We start from the raw sequence: 22,376 nt of genomic DNA on the forward strand, positions 1-22,376 counted from the left end.
ACGGGTGTGTTGTAAGCCAGACCAAGATATGACGCTGACTTGGCTTGACTCAAAATAGGCGTCCCGAGAGGTGATGTGGGCCGAGGTCCTTCCTTGAAGAGGCGTTTCTGAGCATTCCTACCTTTGGATGCAGAGAGGGCACCCTGGGCAACCCCCAGCCCTGGAAGGAGAGGCCTTGGATTTCCACGGTGGCAGGCAGGCCAGTGGGTGACACCTTGGCTAAGCCGGTGGGCGCAAGCTGGAGGCGGCATCGGGGAGGAGGGAGGGGCCACAGAAAGACTGGCCTGTGTCACCGCCCGCACTCCCGCCCGACTGAAGAATGCCGGGACCCTTTCGTGGAGACCCGTAGAACGAGGTTTTGCGCCCAAACCTTCTTCCGGGCTGGCTTGATATGATGGAAGCTGTCAGCCTCCTCTCCGGACGGCTTCAGACCTCGGCACTTAGAGGGGAAGGCCAGGAAACATGGAAGCCCATTTTGAGAAAGTGTCGCTGGGTGGGTGGGGGGGGGGGGGGCGCTGAGCCGGCCCACCTCGCCCCACACGCGGGATGAACAGGTGGCTCCCACCCTCCGTGCAGAAGCCGCGGGTCCGGGATGCGTTTGATACAAGCGAAGCAATTTTGTAACTACGATCGGAAATTATGTGTTACTCCAAGACTTTTTTTAAAATTTTATTTATTTATTTTTTTAAACTTAAGTTTTTAAAAAATATTTACTTATTTTTGAGACGGGGCAGGGGGCTGAGGGAGACACAGAATCCGAAGCAGGCTCCAGGCTCTGAGCTGTCAGCGTCGCGGAGCCCGACGCGGGGCTTGAACCCACGAATTGCGAGATCGTGACCTGAGCCAAAGTTTCAGTTGGCTTAACCGACTGAGCCACCGAGGCGCTCCCCCCACCCCCCCCAGAGGTTTTCAGGGCTAAAGGCACTTGAGTTTTTACACAAGTGATCGGGAACAGGAGTGGTTGTGGTTTCTGAAATTCCCGTGCACACAATCCTTGATGGCGGCTGGCGCAGCCTGCGTGTGCCGGGTGGACTCTTGTTCCAGCAGCAAATGAGAGAATCCGAGCTGTGCACCCTCTCACCTGCACACACACACACTCCCTCTCCCCCTCTCTCCACTTTTGCCTCAATGAAGCCAAGAGGAAATTGAGCAGATTTTAAGGACTTTCTTTATTTGAAGGAGCTGTATGTGGAACCTGTGGAAAGGACAGAAGCCGATTCAGGAAAGCCAGGAACTCAGGAAACCTGAGATGTGGTGGTGAGTATTCCTCATTTCCAGACATCCAGGGAGGCTGCTGGGTCCTCGGAAGGGACTCCTCTTAATAATGACAGTCTGGAAATTTGAAATGGCGGAGGTTTGAAATGGGCAGCGTTAGGGGGCCGGGGGAGCCCGGGGGCTCCTGTCAATAGACTTCCTGCTGAAGTACCCCCGTTCTGGGGGATGGAGGGGGACACTTCTAGGGGGTCCATTCTCCCCCCCACCCCCACCCCAGGAATGGCAGTTGTCCAGAACGACCCTTAGCGAAGGCATCGCTCGGACGAGTCTGAGCGAAGGCTGCACTCTCCGGAGGACCCTGAGGTTCTAAAACGGGGAAAGACCATCCAGCACGGTCAAGGCCACGGTGCCCATTTTGGGAAAGCGTCTGAGCTTTCCTTGGTGTGGCCAAACGCAGTGTCAGGAGACACGCTGTAGCTAATGGGGAGGGGGCAGCCAGACCCTCCTGGGGTGGCGCTGGGCAGGCAGCCGTGGGCAGAACGTGTCCCTGCGGCCCCCATGTGAAGGGAGCAGTAAGGCCCCGGGGGTTGGGCGAGGCCCACATCCCCCCACGCGGCCCCCAGCACCGCACACAACCCTTAGTAGGTAGCACCACAAACCGGTGGCCTGAGGACAGTGAGTTGGGCGGTGCCACCAGCCGCACCGGGACCCAGGGGTGTGACTGAAGTGACCTGCTCCCTGCGGCTGTCACACGAGCCACAGTGGGAGCCTGGGGGCTTTCGGCTTCTGGAAAAGCAGCTGTCAGCGTGGACAGCATTCTGGACTCGCCCTCAGAGCTGCTTGGTGCTGACCTGGCCCGCACGGGGCCCAGGGGCCTGGCGTCGATGGCCGTGAGGCCAGAGGCGGCTCGGGGCCCGGCAGCCCCCCGCCACGGCCCCGGTTCCCGCCCCGACCTGCACGGACATTACCGTCCACGGACATCGGGAAGAAGCACCAGGGCACTTCGAAGATGTTGTTGGAAAAGCAGCACTTGCGGGAGGCGCACTCCTCGGGGCTGATGCCCGGGTACCCACAGTTCCTACGGGCCGAGACTTCCATGACGCATTCCTCCGACGCTGGTCACGTGGCCCCCGGAACCGGGAAAGGAGCGACACGGAGACCCGGTTAGGGCAGCTAGCTAACGGCAACTTCTCTTCCCGTCCTCCCCGGGGGATGCGCTGGACCTCAGCCTCGGCGTGCGCGGGGGCCGCCGGACTACAACCCCCAGGCCGGCCGCCTTCGATCCACGCAGAGGCCGCACGTCGGAAGTTCTGGGGCCCGGGGTTAACCATTTCGCCTCTCTGGACTCGATATTCCCATCTGTAAGATGGGCCGACCCACCGTACCGTGAACTTGAGCATGTGGAGCATCTGGCCGAGGTGCTGAAAGCCAGCCCCGCTTCCGCCAGCGGGAGGGCCCCGGCTAACAACCACCCGTCTGTTTTGTCCCCTTCGACGCCCAGGGAGCCCGTCACCCACAGCTGCTGGCGGTGTGGACGGGCGGCCGCGGGCACGCTTTCCACCCACATGGAGTGCTATGCACACGCAACTTTCTCTTGTGTACGCCTTGGAATTAGAGACCTGGTATCTTGCTGATGTGCACTGACGTCAGACTCCTTCTCAAAGGAAAATCCTGGAAGTTTTAACTGAGCCTCTTACCATTTAAGGTCTATGAGTGGTCATGTGGATACCGTCCTATGAAATGCCTTCATTGCCCTTAGAAGCTCCTTCCGAAGTCGTACTTGCACAGCTAGGAGGGCCCTGAGAGCTGTTTTTCCTTCTAACACAGTGAAACTGACGGGTTCTCACAAAAGTCTGCAGAAGGGCAAGTGGCTGACCCTGGGGGCTCCGGGTGTGGACAGCGGGCCAGGGCCCCCTTTCTCCTCCCTCCTGGCTGGCCCGGGCGGGGGTCCACACATACACACTGGGAAGCCGGTCAGGGTGCCGGAAGAGGGCCAGCTCCCCTTGGGGGTTACCTTGCTTCGGGAGTGGGTGGAAACACCAGGGGACCCCCACGACGCTGGAGTCGAAGCAGCAGCCAGAGGAGAAGCACTGGTCGCTGGTGATGCCCGGGAATCCACAGTTCTCCCTCTTGTGGGGGGCTACCCGTGAGCACCGGCAGGGGGCTGTGGAGAGAGCCTCCGTCAGCCTGAACCACACGTGCTCCCCACCTGCCACATGGGTCCTGCGGCCGCGCAGGGAAAGAGAAAAGTCCCATCCTGCTTGTATTTGAACCATGCGATGCCCTTCTGACACAGGGCTCTGCAGAAATTATTTTATTAGTTTAAAAAAAAAAAAGGAGAAAACTTCTGGAAACAGGGCCGACAGAGGACCTAGGAAAAGTCAGAGTAAAAGGTGACCAACGTGGGCTCCAGACACCCTGGGGGCCCCTTCCTAGCCCTTCTCTGTAGCTGGCCCACCGGCTCCTGTGCTCACCCTGACCTTGTCCACGAAGGATGGCTTTCCTGGAGGTGTCACACAGCCCCCCGTCATCAGGGTGTCCTTCCTGATGGCGGGAAGGGTGCACGAATCGCATAGCCCACATCACGAATCTCGGGGTGCCTTTTTAGCTGCTCCTGCTCTCAAGTGAGCCCATCACACCCCACCCGGAGCTTTGAGGGAAACAACCAAGAGCACAGAGACCCAGCGAGGCCAAGGGAGGCACCGCAGAAAGCACGCAGTTTGCACACCTCCGTTGCATTTTGGGGGTGCGCGAGAAGGTTCTCGGGGCCCGCTGGCCCCAGTGCTCCGTCGCCCGGTCAAGGACACCGAGAGACACAGGACAACCTACAGCCGTTCACTTACAAGGTTTCTGGGCCCCTGCCGGGGCCCACAGGCCCAGGACCAGGAGAACCGCCAGGAGCCGGACGCCTCGAGGTCCCATGTCCATGTTGCACCCCAGGGCAGAATGCACAGTGCCCGCTGCCACGGGCTGTTTTATAATCTGCTCTCTGTTTGCTCACCAAGTGCAGATAACCTTCCTGTGTCCCCTGGGGCACCAGCCCTGTGGCTCCTTTGTTAGGAAAAGGGGCTGAGGTAGCCCGCTGCTCCAGAGACAATACGAGGTTTCCGCCAGGGGCTGCGGGCACACTGGCCAGGCCTCCCCCTGCCCTGGGCCGGGAGCCAGGTCACACCAGGATGCCGACGTGGAAAACTGGCCACGTGCACATCTGGCACTGGGCGCTCACGGGATCACACCCAGGAAGGGATAAGCCATGTATGTCTCCTGATAAAGGAGGCGGTTACAGGATTTTTTTTTTTTTTTCTTTTTAAATATTAGGCCCAAGGTTACTGGGGAAAATGACCAAGCCGGCCGGAGACATGGAGAAGACCCCACCTCCAAGGCAGCGGGGACGCCTCTGCCAGCCCCAGCCCCTTGTCTCCTGTGTCTCCTCGTGTCCGTCCCGGGGAGGGGCTGCTCCCTCTGGACACGGGGCCGGTGAGTAAAATGACAGGTTCATTTCAGCAACCCCCGAAACGCCTCGGTTTCTCTTCCATTGGAGCGCTTTGTCTCCTCAAGACAGAAGTCTGCCCACGCGCAGGGGTGAAATGCTCCGGGGAAGAGAGTCCGTGCCTGGGACGGAGGGAGAGGGGAGGGGAGGGAGGGGGAAACACCCCAAGGGACAAAGAGGGGAGATGGAGGGCAGAGAGGAGGTCGTGACCCCCTCCCCACTCCCACCTGAGGTCCTGTAGGGGGTCACCCATTTGCGAGTCGCAGGTTGAGCCTCCCGGGACCCAGAGAGGCACAGAATCCCAAACCCGGTGTCCTCTGTGCTCCAGGCCTCCTGCCCCACCCAGTCCGGCCCCAGGATGTGCACACTCAGCATCCACACAGTCCTGGGGGCCGCGTGCCCGTCACCTGAGCTCGTGGGGGCCGGGGGGGCTGGGTGCTGGCCGTGTGCCCAGGTGTCTCCACGTGCGTGGGAAAAGCATGCTCCTTGGGGAAGCAGGCTGTGACCCGCACCACTTCCGATGCCCCTGCCCTACGTCATCTGCCGACCTTCAGCCGGTCACTTCTGTCCAGGATTTCAGCACTGAGTTCACTGTGTTCGTTTCACGCCAAGACTTAGCAACATCCCTGCTGGCTTCCGCATCCCACGTCCCCGTGGGCAGCTCATCCAAACTCATAGTCGCTTGTGGTTTCGTCTCTGGGAACACCCCTCCCTACTCCGTGTCTGCTACGGGTCTCCCACGAGCACACTGGGGACCCACGCTCCACTCAGAAAGAAGACACGTCAACGTCCTTTCCGTTCAGGTGTCCTAAGTGCCTAACGTTTTCTCTGTTCTCCACATCCCCAGGGACCCCTCGGTCCCTCTCGTTCCCTCTGTGAGCCATCGTGCCCGTCCCTTCCCCCACCCCTCCTTCCCAGCCTGCTCCCCACGGTCCCCAGTGCATCCGCTCCGTCGCCCTGGCGCCCAGCGGTGCGCCCATCTGCGAACTGTCTCCAGGCCCGCTGCACCCGCTGAACCCACCGGACGTCCGCCTCCGACCGCGGCCACGGTCGGTGCGGGGTCTGCACGGATCCCGGCCCTCGCCGGCACGGACCCTTTCCTTTGGGGTTATTCTGCTCCAGCCCCGTCGCTTCCGTCCCCCAAACTGCAGCGGGGATACCGTCTTTCAGTTCACACAGAAAACAGACCCCGACAGACGGGAACCTCCACAGACGTCCCTCGTGGGGATCGCTGCCTCCGACTCTCGCGGAGAAACTGGTCCCAGACCGTCCCTCCCGGCACAGGTAACTCGAAACATGGGAAACAGCGGGCACAGATGCTGAGCATGTACAGAGCAGTGGCAGGCCGAGGGAAGGAAGCGGTGCGGGCGCCCCTCCATCGCCCTCGTTCTCGTTCTCGGCCAGCAGGTGCCGGTTGGGCCACAGGCAGCAGGCAGACTCGCCGGGCTGCGGGGACAGAGGCTGGATTAGAAGCCTCGGAGGGAGTGGATTTCAGGGGAGGGGTCCCAGAGAGGAGGGCGCTCCGGAAATAGGAGTGGGCGGGGTCTCCCTGGGGTTTTACTGAAAGAACGAAGCTGCCCACGCGGACGCAGGGCAGGTGGGAGCAGCTGCTGGGGAAAGAAAGAACCCCGAGGAGGGCGAGTGGGGTGGCCACAGGGCGGGAATCATCCGAGCTCTGACAGTGGGAGAAAGCCCATTGGTCGTGTTGGGCACTCAGCAGGGACACAGAAGGCCCTGCCGTGTCTTAGCCGGCTCAGGTGGCCACGTCAAAACGCCACAGACGGGGTGCCTTGAACAGCAGACCTTTATTTCCCACAGCTCTGGAGGCTGGATGTCCAAGATCAGGCTCCCTGCGTGAGGGGGGTGTGGTTCTGGGGAGGGGTCTCCTCCTGGTCCGCAGACGCCACCTTCTCGCTGTGTCCTTGCCTGAGAGAGAGAGAGAGAGAGAGAGAGAGAGAGCTCTGGTGTCAGACCATGAGGACATCATCCTCATGACCTCAGCTGGCCCTAATTACCTCCCAAAGGCCCCACCTCCAAACAACGATCGTATCGGGGGTTAGGACCTTAATCTTATGGGGACACAAACATTCAGGCCACATTATGCCATAAAAGCAGGGTTGATCCAGTTCTAGAACAAAGGCGCTCCGTGCCCGTCCTCGCGGAACTTTAAAACAAGTCCTAAAAGCAGGTAATTTTACTAAGGGAGACAGCAAAACCCAGACACGTGACATTACATCCACGATGTTTAGCGCAAAACCAGACATGTGAAGGAGCTGGAAAACATGACCCATGGTCATTGGAAAACACAGGGAATAAAAATAGACCCAGGGGTGCCTGGGGGGCTCAGTCGGTTGAGCGTCCGACTTCGGCTCGGGTGATGATCTCGTGGTCCGTGGGTTCGAGCCCCGAGTTGGGCTCTGTGCTGACAGCTCAGAGCCTGGAACCTGCATTGGATTCTGTGTCTCCCTCTCTCTCTCTGCCTGTCCCCTACTCACACTCTGTGCCTTTCCGTCTCTCTCAAAAATAAGTAAACATTAAAAAAAATTTTTAAAAGAAAAGAAAGGAAATGGCAGTTTATCTGAAGCCAGCGCAGTGTAAATTCTTCAGACTCTCGCGGAGAGAGAAAGGGGGCTGAGAACAGCGAATAGAACCTCAGTGACCCCAGAGGCATTTTCAAGGGTTCTAACAGTCATGTAATCGGGGTGCCGGCAGGAGAGGAGAGAAAAAGTATTTGAAGAAATAATGGGCAAGCAGTTTAGGGGGGACGCTTGTTGAAAACTCTAAACCCACGTATCTTAGAAGCTCAACAAACTCCAAGCAAGAGAAGTACAAAGAGAACCGCACCCAGGCAAAGCTCGGATTGTTGAAAATGAGTGTTTAATATAATCCTTGCGGCCGCTGGAGCTCTCCACATACAGGACAAGTCAGGTGACTTCTCGCTGGGCCAGTGCAAACCAGAAGGAACCGAGTGACAATTTTTAAGCACTGAAAGATTTGTAAAGACAGAATTCTAGACTCAGTAAGAATACTCCTCAAAGAGAAAGGCAAAATACGCTTTAAAAAATGGATTTTGGGGTGCCTGTGTGGCTCAGTCGGTTGAGCGTCCGACTTCAGCTCAGGTCATGATCTCACGGTTCGTGGGTTCGAGCCCCGCGTCGGGCTCTGGGCTGACGGCTCGGAGCCTGGAGCCCCGCTTCACATTCTGTGTCTCCCTCTCTCTCTGCCCTTCCCCCACTCGTGCTCTGTCTCAGAAATAAATAAATACACCAAAAAAATAAAAAATGGCTTTTATTTTTAGAACCGTGCTGGGTTCACAGCAAAATTGAGCAGAAGAAGGCACAGAGATTTCAAACCACTTTGTTTTGGGTTTTTTTAGACATGTAACAGAAGCCAAGAGAGTCGGCCACCTGCAAACCTGTTGTCCGGGGACGTTTCAAGGTCGTGTTTCTGGCTGAGGTTGCGGTGACCCCTTCTCAGCTGGCAGGATCCACTCACCGTGGCACCTGCTTGGCACCTGTGTGTCATTAAAAACTTTTTTTAATGTTTTATTTATTTTTGAGACAGAGAGGGACAGAGAGTGAGCAGGTGTCCCAAGGAGAGGTAAGAGGAGAGGTGGAATGAAGAAGTTTAAATGCTTTTCAAAGTGTCACAAGCCCCCTAAAACCTGAGTAAGATAAAATCTCACATTTTAAAGTTTACTTATTTATTTTGAGAGAGAGAGAGAGTGAGCGAGGGAGAGAGAGACAGAATCCCAAGCGGGCTTTGCGCTGTCGGCACAGAGCCCGACGCGGGGCTTGAACCCACGAACCATGAGATCATGACCGGAGCCGAGATCAAGAGTGGGACGCTTAACTCACTGAGCCGCCCAGGCACCCCAATAATATATCATTTTTACAGACCCAATCTCCTCAAATCCAGAAGAGCAGGGCTCCCCCAGCCCCCTCCTCAGCATGCAGGCGTCTGCAGTTTGGTTGTGCTGGTCAATAAATTGGCTGAAAAAGGGCGCCTGGGGGGGGGGGTTCAGCTGGTTAAGTGTCTGATCTTGGGGTCTGTGGGTTCAAGCCCCACATTGGGCTCTGTGCTGACGGCTCAGGGCCTGGAGCCTGCTTTGGATTCTGTGTCTCCCTCTCCCTGCCTCTCCTCTGTTGTCCTCTCTCTCTCTCTCTCTCTCTCTCAAAAATAAATAAAATATTTTAAAACCTGCTAAATAGTAGAATCTTTAAAGCCCAAAACTAAAATCATCCATATAATCAAAAACGTGGCTAAAACTGGGAGAAGAAATAAGCAAATGAACCAATGCTGATAGGAATTCTGATAGAGTCTGGGAGGGAATGACATTGGAGATTCTTGATAACTTATATTTGAGAGATATAATTAGGCAGACATGAATTTTAGCACCGTTTTCAATGTGCTGTGTGATAAAATTCCTCCTTGAACTTCTTTGAAAGACTCCTGTTAAGACTGAAATTACTTGAAGGGGCACTTGGGTGGCTCAGTCAGTTAACAGTCCGACTCTTGATCTCAGCTCGGGTCATGATCTCACAGTTCGTGGGTTCGAGCCCAGAGTAGGGTTCGGCACAGACAGCGTGGAGTCTGCTTGGGATTCTCTCTCCCTCTCTCTCTGCCCCTCCCCTCCTCTCTCTCTCTCAAAATAAATACATAGACTTACCAAAAAAAAAAAAAAAAAAAGATTTAGGGGCGCCTGGGTGGCTCAGTCAGTTAAGCATCTGACTCTTGGTTTTGGCTCGGGTCATGATCTCACAGTTTGTGGGTTTGAGCCCTGCATCAGGCTCTGTGCTGGCAGTGTGGGGCCTGCTTGGGATTCCCTCTCTGCCCCTCCCCGACTCCCGCTGACTCTGTCTCTCTCAAAATAAATAAATAAATTTGTTTAGAAAATTTTTAAAAATGATTTAAATTACTTGAAGACGTCTCTGTGGTATCTGAGTGGGTTCTTTGGTTCGTTTTACCGGCACCACGCTGAGACAAGCCATGATCTGGCCAATCTTAAAACTTAAAAATATTTGAACCATCGGGGCACCTGGGTGGCTCAGTCGGTTAAGTGTCCGACTTCAGCTCAGGTCACAATCTCGCGGTCCGTGAGTTCGAGCCCCGCGTCGGGCTCTGGGCTGATGGCTCAGAGCCTGGAGCCTGCTTCCGATTCTGTGTCTCCCTCTCTCTCTGACCCTCCCCCGTTCATGCTCTGTCTCTCTCTGTCCCCAAAATAAATAAACATTAAAAAAAATTAAATAAAAAAAAATATTTGAACCATACAAGTTACTACATATCAAGGAAGAATAATACACTGTAATAGAAGTTGGCAAACTATGGCCCGTGGGCTCATTGTCTGTTTTCTAAATAAAACTTTATGAGAAGCCAGCATGCCCATTTAAATCCTTTTTATGACTATTTCCACGTTATAGTGGAAGACCTTTTGAGTTGTGATGGAGACTGTAAACCCCACAAGACTTAAAATATTTACTATCTGGCCCTTTATGAAAGAAAAATCTCCATACCCCGTCTTAAAACTCTAACAGTGAATTTTCAAAATAAAGATGGAGAGAAATATTTGTATTTTATTTCATTTGTAAAGAAGATGTTGCGGGAACATGCCTCGATGTTTGTTCTCCTTCTTCTGTAATCTGCTCTTGAAAAGCGCCTCGATGTTTGTTTTGTTTTTTGCTTTTTCTCTCCTTCCGTAATCTGGTCTCGAAAACGATACATTGGGTACACATTGTTGGGAGACAGTTCTCCACGAGTGTCTCATTTCTGTGCATGTGAACGAGGCATTAGCGATCCATACGGTATGGGACCTACAATCAAGGTTTAGGGGTACACGCTGCCTTGGCATCTGGTGGAACTGGAGGGCTTCGAGTGGCGAAACTCAAGTTCCCCTCCCTGCTCTGCTCCCACAGATATGGCCCCCTGGACAAACAACCCTCCTTATCAAGGGGCCAAGCACGGTTTCTGCTCACCCCTGAGCGGTGGGTCTCCCTCCCAGGCCAGCCGCAGAATTACTCAACCAAGCCAGCCACCCTCTCCTGCGGGAACCTCCTGAAGGCACTCCACCCTCTCTCATTCCTCCAGAGCCTCCTGCCACAGCCCTCGGGGCTCTTTCTGTTCCCGGGGCTGCAACCCATGTGGCCCTGTGCAGCGTGACGTCTTCCCCCCCGGGGGTGAGTGTATGTGACTCATTAACTGCTCTTGATCTCAGCTGTCCAATGTTTGTGCAGCAAACAACCACGGAAGGTAGATACGATGCCTCCCTCCAGGACAAAGGCAGGCAAGCTTCCTGCCCCTGAAGAGACTGGAGTCCCTGAAGTGGTCAGAGCTCCCCGCCTCTACTGCAACCCACTCTGTGTGCCCGCATCCGTCCGGGCCTGTCCATGCCACCCCAGGAGGACTTGGGGGCAGAGGGAGGCAGCACAAAGATGCTGAGGCCCATGCTGTGGGCTCTGCCGTGAGTAATAGAGCCCTTTGCCTCTGAACCAGGAATCTCGTATCCTCTGCCAGCACCTGGCAGTCTGTCAGCTTGCAAGGAAGGTAAACTCTCAGCCCTTCCAAGTTCTCCGCACTGACTGAAAGTCCTTTCAACGTTTGCCTTAAGAGTACACGTCCCCAACTTTCGGGTCACTCCGTCGTGTTGCACCGCATACGTATGTAGCTGTGTGTGGTTTTCCCCGATTCAATCTGCTACCCCCCAAACGGCCAGCTCAGAGCAACGTTACGAGCTGAGAGCAATTAAGAAATACCTTTACAAACAATGCCAATGCTCTTCTTATTGCCAACTGTAACTTTCCATCTGCTCGGACCCTACACGAGTGACTGTTCCCTAGGAGCCCTAGACACCTTCCGGTAAGTTCCGGTGCTGGGCTTGCCATGTGTGTGTCTCTCTTTGAGCTGATGTTTCCTATCAGGCTCGCAGGCACTGAACCTTTCCACCAACCGCCTTTCCCCGAACTCACAGAGAAAGGTGAGGGAGTTTTCTTAAGCTAACAATATCCTTGTCAGTGACCCTACAAACATGATCTGAAACCACAACTTGGCTTCGAGAACTGGTTCCTGGTCTGGCGCTTAGTTCAACATTTTTCTGAACAGAACCCTGTTCCTGTGTGGGAAATCATCCGGAAGCAAGGGTCGCCAACAGGTACACAGAACAGAAAGGCTCGTGGAGCAAAGCCACAGATCGTGGTAATCCATCTGTAACGCGTGTGAAAATCGAGAGGCAGGTTCACATTTCGCCTGAGGTGCAGGTGGGTTTAGAAGGACCACACACCTGATCCTGGGTCAGGAAATACTCACGGGTCCTGTCCTGTTCTCGGACTTTCCACCAACGCATGGTAACTGGGACCAGAATTGGCATCTGGGCAAGGGGCCAGGACATGGATGGCACCAGGGGCCACCATAAGCTCAGGCTTCATTGCAGAGACCCGGGGTGAACACTTCCTGCCCAGCCATAGCCCACAGTGACCCGCAGAACAGCCGTGACATTAGTCTGTGTTTCTGGGGTTGACACATGGACCCCCATTTGGGCCCTGATGGGAGTCACGATGGGTACCTGACTGAGGGGTGTCAGAAAGCTGTCAGCCCAGACATGCACAGTCTGCTTCTGATGGCCTGGTCTTTCCAGCCCTGCCTGTTTTTGGCAACATTTCTGTTGTTCTTTCCCTTTCATCATGTCACATGTCCTACAGGTTACCGTCTACCTTTTTTTTTTAAGTTTATTTTATTTATTTACTCTGAGAGAAAGAAAGAGAGCACATGAGCTGGGAAGGGGCACAAAGAGGGGGAGAGAGAGGATCCCCAGCACGTTCTGCGCTGTCCCTCAGTGTGCGGTCCTTCACCGAGGTGGCCTGAGCTAACACACCAACTCCAGCTGGAGGAGAAAGCGGGGAGAGGGTTATCTGGCTTCAGGGTGTCACTGGAACCTCAGGGCCGCAGCCCCGTCAGCCTCAGGGTCAGGACGTGCCCCCGCCCTGGCCTGGCCCCTCTCCGTCGTCCTCCCCGCTCCTCTCCTGGGAGCTCCTCCATCGTGCATTCCGAGATTCTGGGTCCGTTCCAGGGCTGACGGAGACCAACTCTCTCCCACGCCAGCTGTCTACCTACGAGATCCCCCAACTCCGCCTGAAACGTGAATCGCTTGCCACGGGAGACTTCCTGAAGTCCTTCAAGGACGTGGAAAGTTCTGGAAGGTCCCCTGAGATGCTGGTTTCCAGGCTGGTGGGAAAAGGGCAGCAAGCGGGTTGGGAAGGACAGCTTTGCCAGGGTTTAAATGGATCAAGCTGGCATTTTAGCTTCGTGTCTAGTAAAACCAAGATCACTGTAAGCAGACACATCACTCCATTGCCTGTTCCTGAAAACGACATAGAAAATATACAAATCTTTCCACTGCCAAGCGATGTGTTCAAACAGAGCAGGTATCAGGTGGCCTCCTCTCCTCCGACGGAAATCCAGCGGTGTAAGGTACGGAAGGCTTGCCCCAAATGGCCCCCTTCTCTGGGTTCCCCGGGGCCCTTTAAGAGCAGAATGTGCGTGCGTGTGTGCACGCGTGTGACAGACATGTCCCTCCTGGCGCCTTATCAGCACAACGGTTCCCTCGAAGGTGCTTTGTTGCCACAGCTGCCTGCTTCCCACCCCCTTTGGCACTTCAAGGACTCAAGGGGCCCCAGGCTGCCACAACCAGGCCACCGGGGGTTCCTATTGCTGGGAGGCAGGGGAGGGCTGGGGGTGGCCCCGGGGCCTGGAGAGGGGGCTGGAGGGAACTGGGGGGGCCTGGAGGGGGCCTGGAGGGATCTGGAGGGGACGAAGAGGGGGCCAAAGGGGCCTGGAGGGTGGCCAGGAGGGGGCTAGGAGGGGTCTGGAGGGGGCTGGAGGGGGTCAGGAAGGGGCTGGAGGGGGCCTGGAGGGTGGCTGGGAAGGGGCCGGGAGGAGTCCAGTGGGGAGCTGGAGTGGGCCCGGGAGGGTGGTCAGGAGGGGGCTGGGAGGGATCTGCAGGGGACGAAGAGGGGACCAGAGGGGCCTGGAGGGTGGCTGGGGGGTGGCCTGGAGGGTGGCTAGGAGGGGGCTAGGAAGGGTCTGGAGGGGGCTGGAGGGGGTCAGGAAGGGGCTGGAGGGGGCCTGGAGGGTGGCTGGGAGGGGGCCGGGAGGAGTCCAGTGGGGGGCTGGAGTGGGCCCGGGAGGGTGGTCAGGAGGGGGCTGGGAGGGGGCTGGGAGGGGGCCATAGGTCCACCCATGGAGCAGTGACTCCTCTGTGTTCCCAGCGCTGAGGACACAGCCCCTGTCACCGCCGCAGAGCCTCTCTGTTCTGCCAGGCAGTCTCCCTCCTTGGACCCGAGGAGAAAGCCGCATGCCCCCAGTGCCCCTGACCCCAGCTCCAGCCTCTGCGCCCACGTTACCCCTCAGGCTCCCCAGCCCCCACAGCAAAGCTTCAGGGAGCTGCGGGCCACCAAGGGACGGAGGGACCGAGGGACAGAGAGACAGACACAGAGCAGCTTACACTGAGTGTCCCCAAGGCAGTTCGAGTCCTAGAGCCTTCGGGGCGCCCCACCCCTCTGATACGTCAGGACCCCCGCTGCCACCTGAGTGTTTTCTCGCCCTCCCCTCGTCTGTAGTCTGCTGGCGGGATTCTTGGACAGGGTGCGATTTTCCACAAGGACAGAGTAGCAGAGACCAAACTGAACCTCCCTTGTGCCCCACCTCCCAGGCAGGGACAGAAGGCCGCGTGTCCCCTCTGGAGGCAGGGCCATCCCTGCAGAGTCCCCAGGCTCTCTCTAGGCTGCAGTCCAGATGCTGGGGCCAAGATCACACAGCCACGCATCCTGGATGGTCCCCCGCGGATGCCAGACCCGGATTTCTCCCCGTGTCACATGGTGGGAGGGGGAGCTGGAGACACTACCAGCCTTCAGCCCCTCCCCCCACCCCGCCCTCACCGGGCAGGAATCCAGGGAAATGCAAGGAAGCTGGGGACACAGCTAGTCACCCGGCCCGGGGCCTCTCCTGGTGCATGGGCCAGGAGGAAGGCCCGTCCCTGCTGGACACTCCCAGCCACGGGAGTGCTGCGATCAAGGAGCCCCCGGTCAGCGGGTCACGGAAAGTGCCACTTGAGCCACACAGCAGTCTGGGGGAGTCGGGGGGGGGGCCATCTCACAATCACATGCCCTGCTGTGTTGGCTCCAGCAGAGAAGTCGTCTATTGTCCAGCACGCTAGGTCCCGTGTGACACGGGAAGGAGCGAAGGCGTCCTCCACCCCCACCTTTCTCTCAGCTGCATCCTTGAAATTATCACAGACCCGGATTCTGGAGAGCCCGTGATCCAGGAGGGTGGCTGGGCTGGTCGGGCGGTGTGCCTGCTCACTCGGGAGACTGGCAAACGTTCTCCCGCCCATCCTCGTCAGTTGGGAAGATAAGGACGAGATATCATTTGTAAGGGAGTTGGTTTCGAAAACAGAAAGATATGCCTTTTAACTCTCCCCGCAACACCTGCTGTTCACTCCTGACACGGACCCCGAGCTTCCGCTGAGAGCCTGCGTCACACCAAGGGCTTAGGGAGTAGCTGTGGGGGGGAGTGCTGGGTGTGAAGGAGGAAACCAATAGATTGCCTGCTCCTTTAACAGCTCAAGGGAGGACTCTGCCAAAGGACTTTCACGTTGGGTGAGAGTTCGCTGCACCCCTCTCCCCCCACGGTGGCTGGGCCTTGGTTATGTGTGGTCGAGGAACAGAAGACCAAACGAGCAGTGGTTTAACCCATCGGGACATTTGGGTTTACTCAACATGAAGTCTCAAGGTGGGTGAGTCAGATCAGGAGCCCAGGGGTGTCAAACCTCTAGTTCTATGCCTTTTCCTCATTAGCACAGAACGGCTGCTTGGAGCAGCACATCACACCCTCAGAGCACACAGCGTCCGAAGGCAAGGCTGCAGAGCCTGGCCAGGACCGCCAGAGGGAGCTCTTCTCCCAAGGAGGAAAAGTCACTCCCCAGAGCCTCCGAATAGACAGACGCCCTTGTGGCTCAAGAGTCAGAAGGAAGCCACGCAGCCTCCTGCAGCTGTGAGAGGCCGGGAGAGTGAGTACTTGCCTCCGCTTTAGGTAGAGCGGGAGTCAGGTAAGAAAGAAGGTGGGGAATGGGCGGCAGGTACCCGGGGAAAGGCCTGGGGCTCCATGTCATGGGGGTGAGCCCGCCCCTCTGGTGCCGGGGACCAGACCAACTGCCCTCCCCAGGACGCGAGCTTTGCCCGAGGCAATCTAGCGGGCTCATGGGTTGACGCCCACCGCTGACACACGCCTAGGGGGCCTTGGTGGCACGGTGAGCGCGTCATTCCCTCCTCGGGCCCTCGCAAAGTCCAATCATTTGCAGTTTTTCACAAGAACTGAAAACACGAGTAACATCCATGTCTTTTAATCTTTAAGCCAATTTCGAGCAGGGGAGTGTGTGAGTCCGTCCACGCAGTGAGCGCTGGTGCAGGTGCGGAGGCCCCGAGGGCTGGGCTCCCGGCCACCGGGGAGGCCATGGCCGCTCCTGGCGAGGCTCGGCCGAAGCGCGTCTAGAAGGGGCACTCCTCTGAAGGGTGAGGCGGGGGGAGAAGGCGCGAGGCAGGGAGAGGTAAATAACCACAGAAATCGGACTCGGCAGCCCAAGGGGGACGTTTCCTTAGAAAACTCGCTCCAGCCTCATATCGTGGTTGGCGTTTCCTCCCCTGCAGCCAAGCGGCAGGTAAGGAGCAACCAGGATTCGTCAGAGGCTTCCGGTTAGCCACGCGAAGAAAAGCCACGAACAGACAGAACTCCTCGCCGAGCGACGTTTCAGCCCGGTCTTTGTGCCCCCAGCCCGACGTCAGCCTGACGCCACCTCCCCACGGCCACCCCGCGGCCCCTGTCGGGCGTGCAGACACAGCCGGCGGTGCGGACCAGGGCCGTGCGCTCCCAGGCCGTCCCGTCACTCATCCTACACCTTCAGACCCCCCAGAGCCGCCCTGGCCCTACCTTCGGGAGGGTTGTCCACGGCCACGGGGAAGAAGCACCACGGGACTCCACGCACAGTGTTGTCGAAGCAGCAGCCCTTATCTTTGCACTGGGAGGGCGTGATTCCCGGGGAGCCACAGTTCGTCCTCTTGTGAGGATCCACGACGCATGTCTCTGAACGTATAGGGGACAAGAGGCCAAGTCAGGTCTCGGGCTGTCATCCGCCTTCTCCTCCAGTTGAATCAGCAGCCAGCTGGCGCCGCTGATGGGGACTCGGGGCTCAGGGGACAAGAGGGACACCCTGTCCCTCGTCTCCAGATACAAAGACACAGAAGCTCAGGGCCATCGCAAGGTGCCCGGGATTTGTAAACGTCACGCCCAGCGACAGAACTTACGGATGCATTCATTCATTCCAGCCAACAATAACTCCGCTTAGCACCTATGGAGCATCGTTTGTGCGTGCTAGAAACAGAAATTAGCACAGCAAAACCAGACGGTGAAGGTCAAGCTCGTGCCGGGCCCTGTGCCGGGAGCTGGGGACCCGGAAACTAAAAATAGGACAGTCGTTGTTAAGAAGCTAGCAGCCTAAGGGAGGAGAAAGCCAAGTAAATGCCCCAAATGGCACAGTGTGTCCGTCCCAGGGTGCTGAGGGCAAGCACGGGACGGACAGGGACCAGACTGAACGAAGCAAGGAGGGCTTCTAGGTGGGGACGAGGCCGTGGGGATATCCTGCAGGGGGAGCGGCGTGCTCAAAGGCAGTCAAGAGAGTGGGGGAGCAAAGTGCATTTCCGGAGGCGTCGCCCCGTTTGCAAGAAAGACGCAGGGGCTGGGGTGGGTGGGCGCCAGCTTTAACCCGGAGTGGGGGCTGGTGATGGAAGCCAGACCACGTGGCCAGACCGCACAGGGGACGCGGGGCTCCCGTGTGGTCTACACACGAGAACTGAAGGGGCCGAACCCACGTCTGTTCCTCTGTTAGACCCGGCAAAGCACATGAAGGGGAGGATCGCCTCAAGCTTTCTCTGAAGAAAGGGTTCCGTGGCTTCCCGGGAAAGTTCTGGACCACCTCCCGCCGGCTGGGCGGCCCCTGCAGGATGGCAGCCTCCCCGGGTCTTGCTCTGCACCCGAGAGGGGAGGTGGCATTGCCCCCCCCCACACACACACACAGGGAGGCTGTGAAGTCAGGAGGACACATGCACGTGCACGTGTGAGTGTGTGCACGTGCGTGAGCACGTTCAGACGTAGCTCTGTGTCCCTCCCCCTGCCCGAGGGCGAAGTGGCAGCTGGGGCAGTGGGGGCGGGGGGCTCGCTGGGCGATGCGGCCCCTCCCGGCCGGCACTGCGCAACAGGAAGTCAAGGTTTCCAAGCTGCTGTCCACCCAATGGACTGTCTCACGACAGAACTACGCGGAAGCGATTTCCACTGGGGCGTCCACCCGCGTCCTCCCAGCAGCGCTCGGAGCTTCTGTGGCCTCTGCTCTTTTGCTGCTTTCCACCTGCCTTCACCCTCCAAAATCCTCCCAGGGCCCAGAACAGTGCTCGGCTCAAACACATGGACTGTGACGCACGGTGTCCCCCCCCCCCCCCCCGCCAGGGGCTGGTGCCCACCGTGACGCGAGGAGAAGGCTGCTTACCCAGCTGGCCCTGGGCCAAGGAACTGAGGGCCAGTGTGGAGACCAACAGCAGGACGCAGATAACCCTGGGCTCCATGGCGGCCGTGACCTTCCTCTCTGCTCTACCGGAGACCACGAGTCAGGGATGAGAACCCGTCCAGGCTCTGGATTTTATGCAGGCCTGTTTGCCCAACGAGTGTTAGGTAACATTTGCCTAAGGAGGGTCCCGCAATTCTCCACTCCGCATAATCTCCTCTGATCAACACAGTGTGTTGATACAAGCAAGTGCCGAATTGTCTTCTGGCTGAGGGACCTCAGAAGGTCCCTCCTGTGCCGTGGGAGTCTCCCGGGCCACGACCCCATCCAGCTCCTAACCGCAGTGGAGGCCCTCCTGTGAATGTCAACATTACACTCACCGAAGAGTGAGTCACAGGAGAGGTGGCCCGAAAAATCACAGTTGTGTCAACAGTGGCTCACGGGGTCACCCTTCACGGGGTCGGCTGATGCGGGGACGGGGTGGGGGGGTGGGGTGGGAAGGAGAAAGAGCAAACAGGGCCCAGCCACCAGACCACGTTCTCCATCGATCTGAGATTCTGAGAATCCAGGTGGGGGTAAGGGGGAGAGCCCTGGCGGGACAAGAGGAGCAGGAAGGGGACAGGCCCGTGTCCCCTCCCCTCTCCACCAGAGCACTCAGGACTTCAAACGTCATCTTCTCCCCAGGAGTTCTGTCTCTGTTGGCGTTTCTGTGGCAAAGTCGTATGTGACCAAAGCACGATGAGGTCCCTCCCGGAGGAAACATGACTCCCCCGAGGGGCTCATGATCCACGGGGCACCAACATTGAAAACTCAGAAATGTTTAACATCCCACTCAGAGGACGTGCATGAGCATTTTTACTTATTTACCTAATTTTTTTTCTTTTTCCTTAAAAAAAATTTTTTTTAATCTTTATTTGTTTTTGAGAGACAGAGAGAGAAAGAGAGAGAGAGAGAGAGAGAAAAAGCACGAGCGGGGGAGGGGCAGAGAGAGAGGGAGACACAGAATCCGAAGCAGGCTCCAGGCTCCAAGCTGTCAGCCCAGAGCCTGACTCGGGGCTCGAACTCACACTGTGAGATCATGACCTGAGCTGAAGTTGGATGCTCAACCATCTGAGCCACCCCGGCGCACCCAAATTGTCTTTTTAAAATTTCATGTTCATAACCAGAAGTTGTGTAGATAGGAGCAACCATCTAAACCGACTGAGGACAGGTGTTCCTCCCTCTGGGGGACCTCTCTCTCCATCTCAGGTCCCCGAGTGAGGCCCCCTTGACTTTGTGCTCAAGAGCCACCTGCAGCCTGCACTCCCCTAGCCCCAGCTGCTCTGGGGTCTTCCGTCCCGGAGCCCTTGCCATCCTGGTGCACAGGGAACTTGTTCTGTCCCCCGGAGACAGAAGGTCTGCAAGGGCAGGGGGCTCTGTGTGTTCAGTGCATTCCAGTGGCCCAATGCTGACCTCCGTCCTTATTCCATAAATATCTGTGGAAGAATGAATGAATTAATTAATGAATGAGCCATAGGAGAAATAGTTTTTCCTCATTGAAAGATGGGGCTCTGAGAACGGCTAGCCTTGGAGAGGCACTCACTTTCCTTGTGCCTGGTGAGTAAGCCCCTCTGGAGGGGAGCTCCCACCCTGAGCCCGGGCCCCTCTCAGGCCCGCCAACCAGGGTCTCCAGGAGAGGACCCATGTGCAGGACCCGGGAGGTGGGGGGACCAGGGCGCAGAGTCCTCTGTGGGGTTCAGTTTGGCAGGGATGGGCCTGGGGGGCGGGGGCTGCATCTGCAATGTTGCTCATGATGAAGGAAAACCACTACTCACTTCTCAGGGTGATGTGGAGCTCTCAGACACAGAAATGCAAACTGCACAACAGTTTGGGACAGAAGTGTGTGATGTTCAGTGGTGTTGACGCTACACAGGCTCACAATCCAGCAGTTCCACTGGCTCTGGGTCTACTGTGTCCCCCAGATAAACCCCCCACATTTGGGCAGAAGGAAACACGGACAAGGACCATCTTTGCAGCATTGCCTGTAATACCTTTCAAAAAAAGAAGGGAGGAAGAAAGGGAGCAGCTTTTTAAAAAAGGAAGAGAAGAAAGAAAGGAAGAAAGAAAGGGAAAGAAAGAAAGAACGAAAGAAAGAAAGAAAGAAAGAAAGAAAGAAAGAAAGAAAGAAAGAAGAAAGGAAGGAAGAAAGAAAGAAGGAAGAAATAAATAAAGAAAGAAAGGGGGCGCCTGGGTGGCGCAGTCGGTTAAGCGTCCGACTTCAGCCAGGTCACGATCTCACGGTCCGTGAGTTCGAGCCCCGCGTCAGGCTCTGGGCTGATGGCTCGGAGCCTGGAGCCTGTTTCCGATTCTGTGTCTCCCTCTCTCTCTGCCCCTCTCCTGTTTGCACTCTGTTTGCTGTCTCTCTCTCTCTCTCTCAAAAATAAACATTAAAAAGTTTTTTTTGAATAAAAAATAAAATGTCTATGATCACGATTTAAATATATAAGACAGGCTGATGAAGTAGAGTGAGGAAAGCCTACTTTATAGGTAAAAGCAGGGGCGCCTGGGTGGCGCAGTCGGTTAAGCCTCCGACTTCAGCCAGGTCACGATCTCGCGGTCCGTGAGTTCGAGCCCCGCGTCGGGCTCTGGGCTGATGGCTCGGAGCCTGGAGCCTGTTTCCAATTCTGTGTCTCCCTCTCTCTCTGCCCCTCCCCCGTTCATGCTCTGTCTCTCTCTGTCCGAAAAATAAATAAACGTTGAAAAAAAAAAAAAGAAAGAAAGGGAAAGGAAGAAAGAAAGAAAGAAAGAAAGAAAGAACAAAAGAAAGAAAGAAAGAAAGGGAAAGAAAGAGAAAGAAAGAAAAGAAAGAAAGGAAGAAAAGAGAAAGGAAGAAAGAAAGAAAGGAAGAAAGAGAAAGGAAGAAAGAATGGAAGGAAGGAAGGGAGGGAAAGAGGCAGGGAGGAGGAAATCAGGAGGAGGGAGGGAAGATAAAAGAGGAAACAATATAAATGTTCATACATGTTTATTGACAAGGGAAAGGGAGAAAGGATGTAAAATACACGGGCACCAAGTACCTTGCAGTCGATGAAAATGAATGAGTGAATGGAAGTGAATAAATATTGAAACAAAGCTGAATGAAACTGTAAGAATGACCTTTACAGTGTGAACCCATCGCTGATGCAGATTTCCGAGGTCAGCAAGGAGCACAGAGCGAGGGCCGCCCCAGGGAGGCCGAGGTTGCAGCCCTGCATGGGGGGCAGGTTGCTGACCTGTGTCCGGGAAGGGGGACAGGAGGACGGGGACATGGGAGTCAGCAGGGCCATCGGAACGCGCATCATGTTCCTTTCACAGCAGGAAATGGGGGGGCGCTGTGGTGGAAAGGTCGGCATCTATTAATTTAAGGAGGCGCAGATTCACGGGTGTGTGTCCTGCTGTTCTCCCTGCGTTCCCTGCGGCGATCCCTGCTCCCTGGGAACGGCGGGGTGGGGGGTTCGCGGGTGCACTGGGGGCCCGGGCACTGTGACCGGGTGGTGGGCTGGCAGGTGGGGTGCTGTGGTCTGGGGGCTGCGCTGGGGGCTGGGGTACTGCCACATGGGGGCCATGCTGGGGGCCGGAGTGCTGAGACCGGGGCAGGGGGGGGCTGGGAGCCAGGGCGCCGTGACTGGGGGCCTCGCTGGGGGCCCGGGTGCAGTGACTGGGGGGCGTCCTGGGGGTCAGGGCACTGCGACAGGGAGCGGGGCCGGGGGCCGTGACCGGGGGGCACTGGGGACCGGGGCTTTATGACTGAGGAGTGCTGGGAGCCCGGGGCGCTGTGACACTTCCGGTGTAAGTCCAGGACTCCTGGTGGGAGTAACACAAGGTCGCACAATTGCCTTGCACACACCTTGTCTTTTGGGTTGCTGTTGTTGGTCTTGTTTGAATGCCCGGCGAGTGGGGCAGCAAACGCACCGAGTGCTGTCCCCGCTAACGCGCCAGGTCACGTGGCGCAAGTGCCTGGACCCCAAGACCCCTTGATCTAACGCGGTGCCCTCGCGCTCGGGCTCCACAGACACGCGCGCTCCCTTGTTGGGGGCCCTTCTCCCCAGTGTCGCGCCC

The 22,376-nt window shown here is 56.9% G+C and overlaps 2 protein-coding genes across 2 annotated transcripts; both read right to left on the bottom strand.

The window, feature by feature from the left end:
* Positions 1 to 1,150: 1,150 nt before the first annotated feature.
* TFF2 (trefoil factor 2) lies at positions 1,151 to 4,197 on the bottom strand. Its single transcript, XM_025913827.2, has 4 exons — positions 4,059 to 4,197; positions 3,230 to 3,379; positions 2,184 to 2,330; positions 1,151 to 1,332 (listed from the first exon to the last, which is right to left on the bottom strand). The coding sequence occupies exons 1-4, from the start codon at positions 4,141 to 4,143 to the stop codon at positions 1,319 to 1,321; spliced, it is 396 nt and encodes a 131-aa protein (XP_025769612.2). The 5' UTR covers positions 4,144 to 4,197; the 3' UTR covers positions 1,151 to 1,318.
* An 11,881-nt stretch (positions 4,198 to 16,078) lies between these two features.
* On the bottom strand, positions 16,079 to 18,430 carry TFF1 (trefoil factor 1). Its single transcript, XM_086720259.1, has 3 exons — positions 18,288 to 18,430; positions 16,679 to 16,831; positions 16,079 to 16,256 (listed from the first exon to the last, which is right to left on the bottom strand). The coding sequence occupies exons 1-3, from the start codon at positions 18,361 to 18,363 to the stop codon at positions 16,240 to 16,242; spliced, it is 246 nt and encodes an 81-aa protein (XP_086576385.1). The 5' UTR covers positions 18,364 to 18,430; the 3' UTR covers positions 16,079 to 16,239.
* Between the last annotated feature and the right edge of the window lie 3,946 nt (positions 18,431 to 22,376).

This window comes from Puma concolor, chromosome C2, assembly GCF_028749965.1.
Source record: "Puma concolor isolate L17-30 chromosome C2, mPumCon1.1.hap2, whole genome shotgun sequence".
NCBI lineage: Eukaryota > Metazoa > Chordata > Mammalia > Carnivora > Felidae > Puma > Puma concolor.

Coding starts and splice junctions, on each gene's coding strand:
- TFF1 (XM_086720259.1), bottom strand. CDS start 18,363: ATGGAGCCCAGGGTTATCTGCGTCCTGCTGTTGGTCTCCACACTGGCC. Junction 16,832..18,287: donor CTTGGCCCAGGGCCAGCTGG/GTAAGCAGCCTT, acceptor CTATACGTTCAG/AGACATGCGTCGTGGATCCT.
- TFF2 (XM_025913827.2), bottom strand. CDS start 4,143: ATGGACATGGGACCTCGAGGCGTCCGGCTCCTGGCGGTTCTCCTGGTC. Junction 3,380..4,058: donor GGCAGGGGCCCAGAAACCTT/GTAAGTGAACGG, acceptor CTCTCTCCACAG/CCCCCTGCCGGTGCTCACGG. Junction 2,331..3,229: donor CCACCCACTCCCGAAGCAAG/GTAACCCCCAAG, acceptor CCACGTGACCAG/CGTCGGAGGAATGCGTCATG.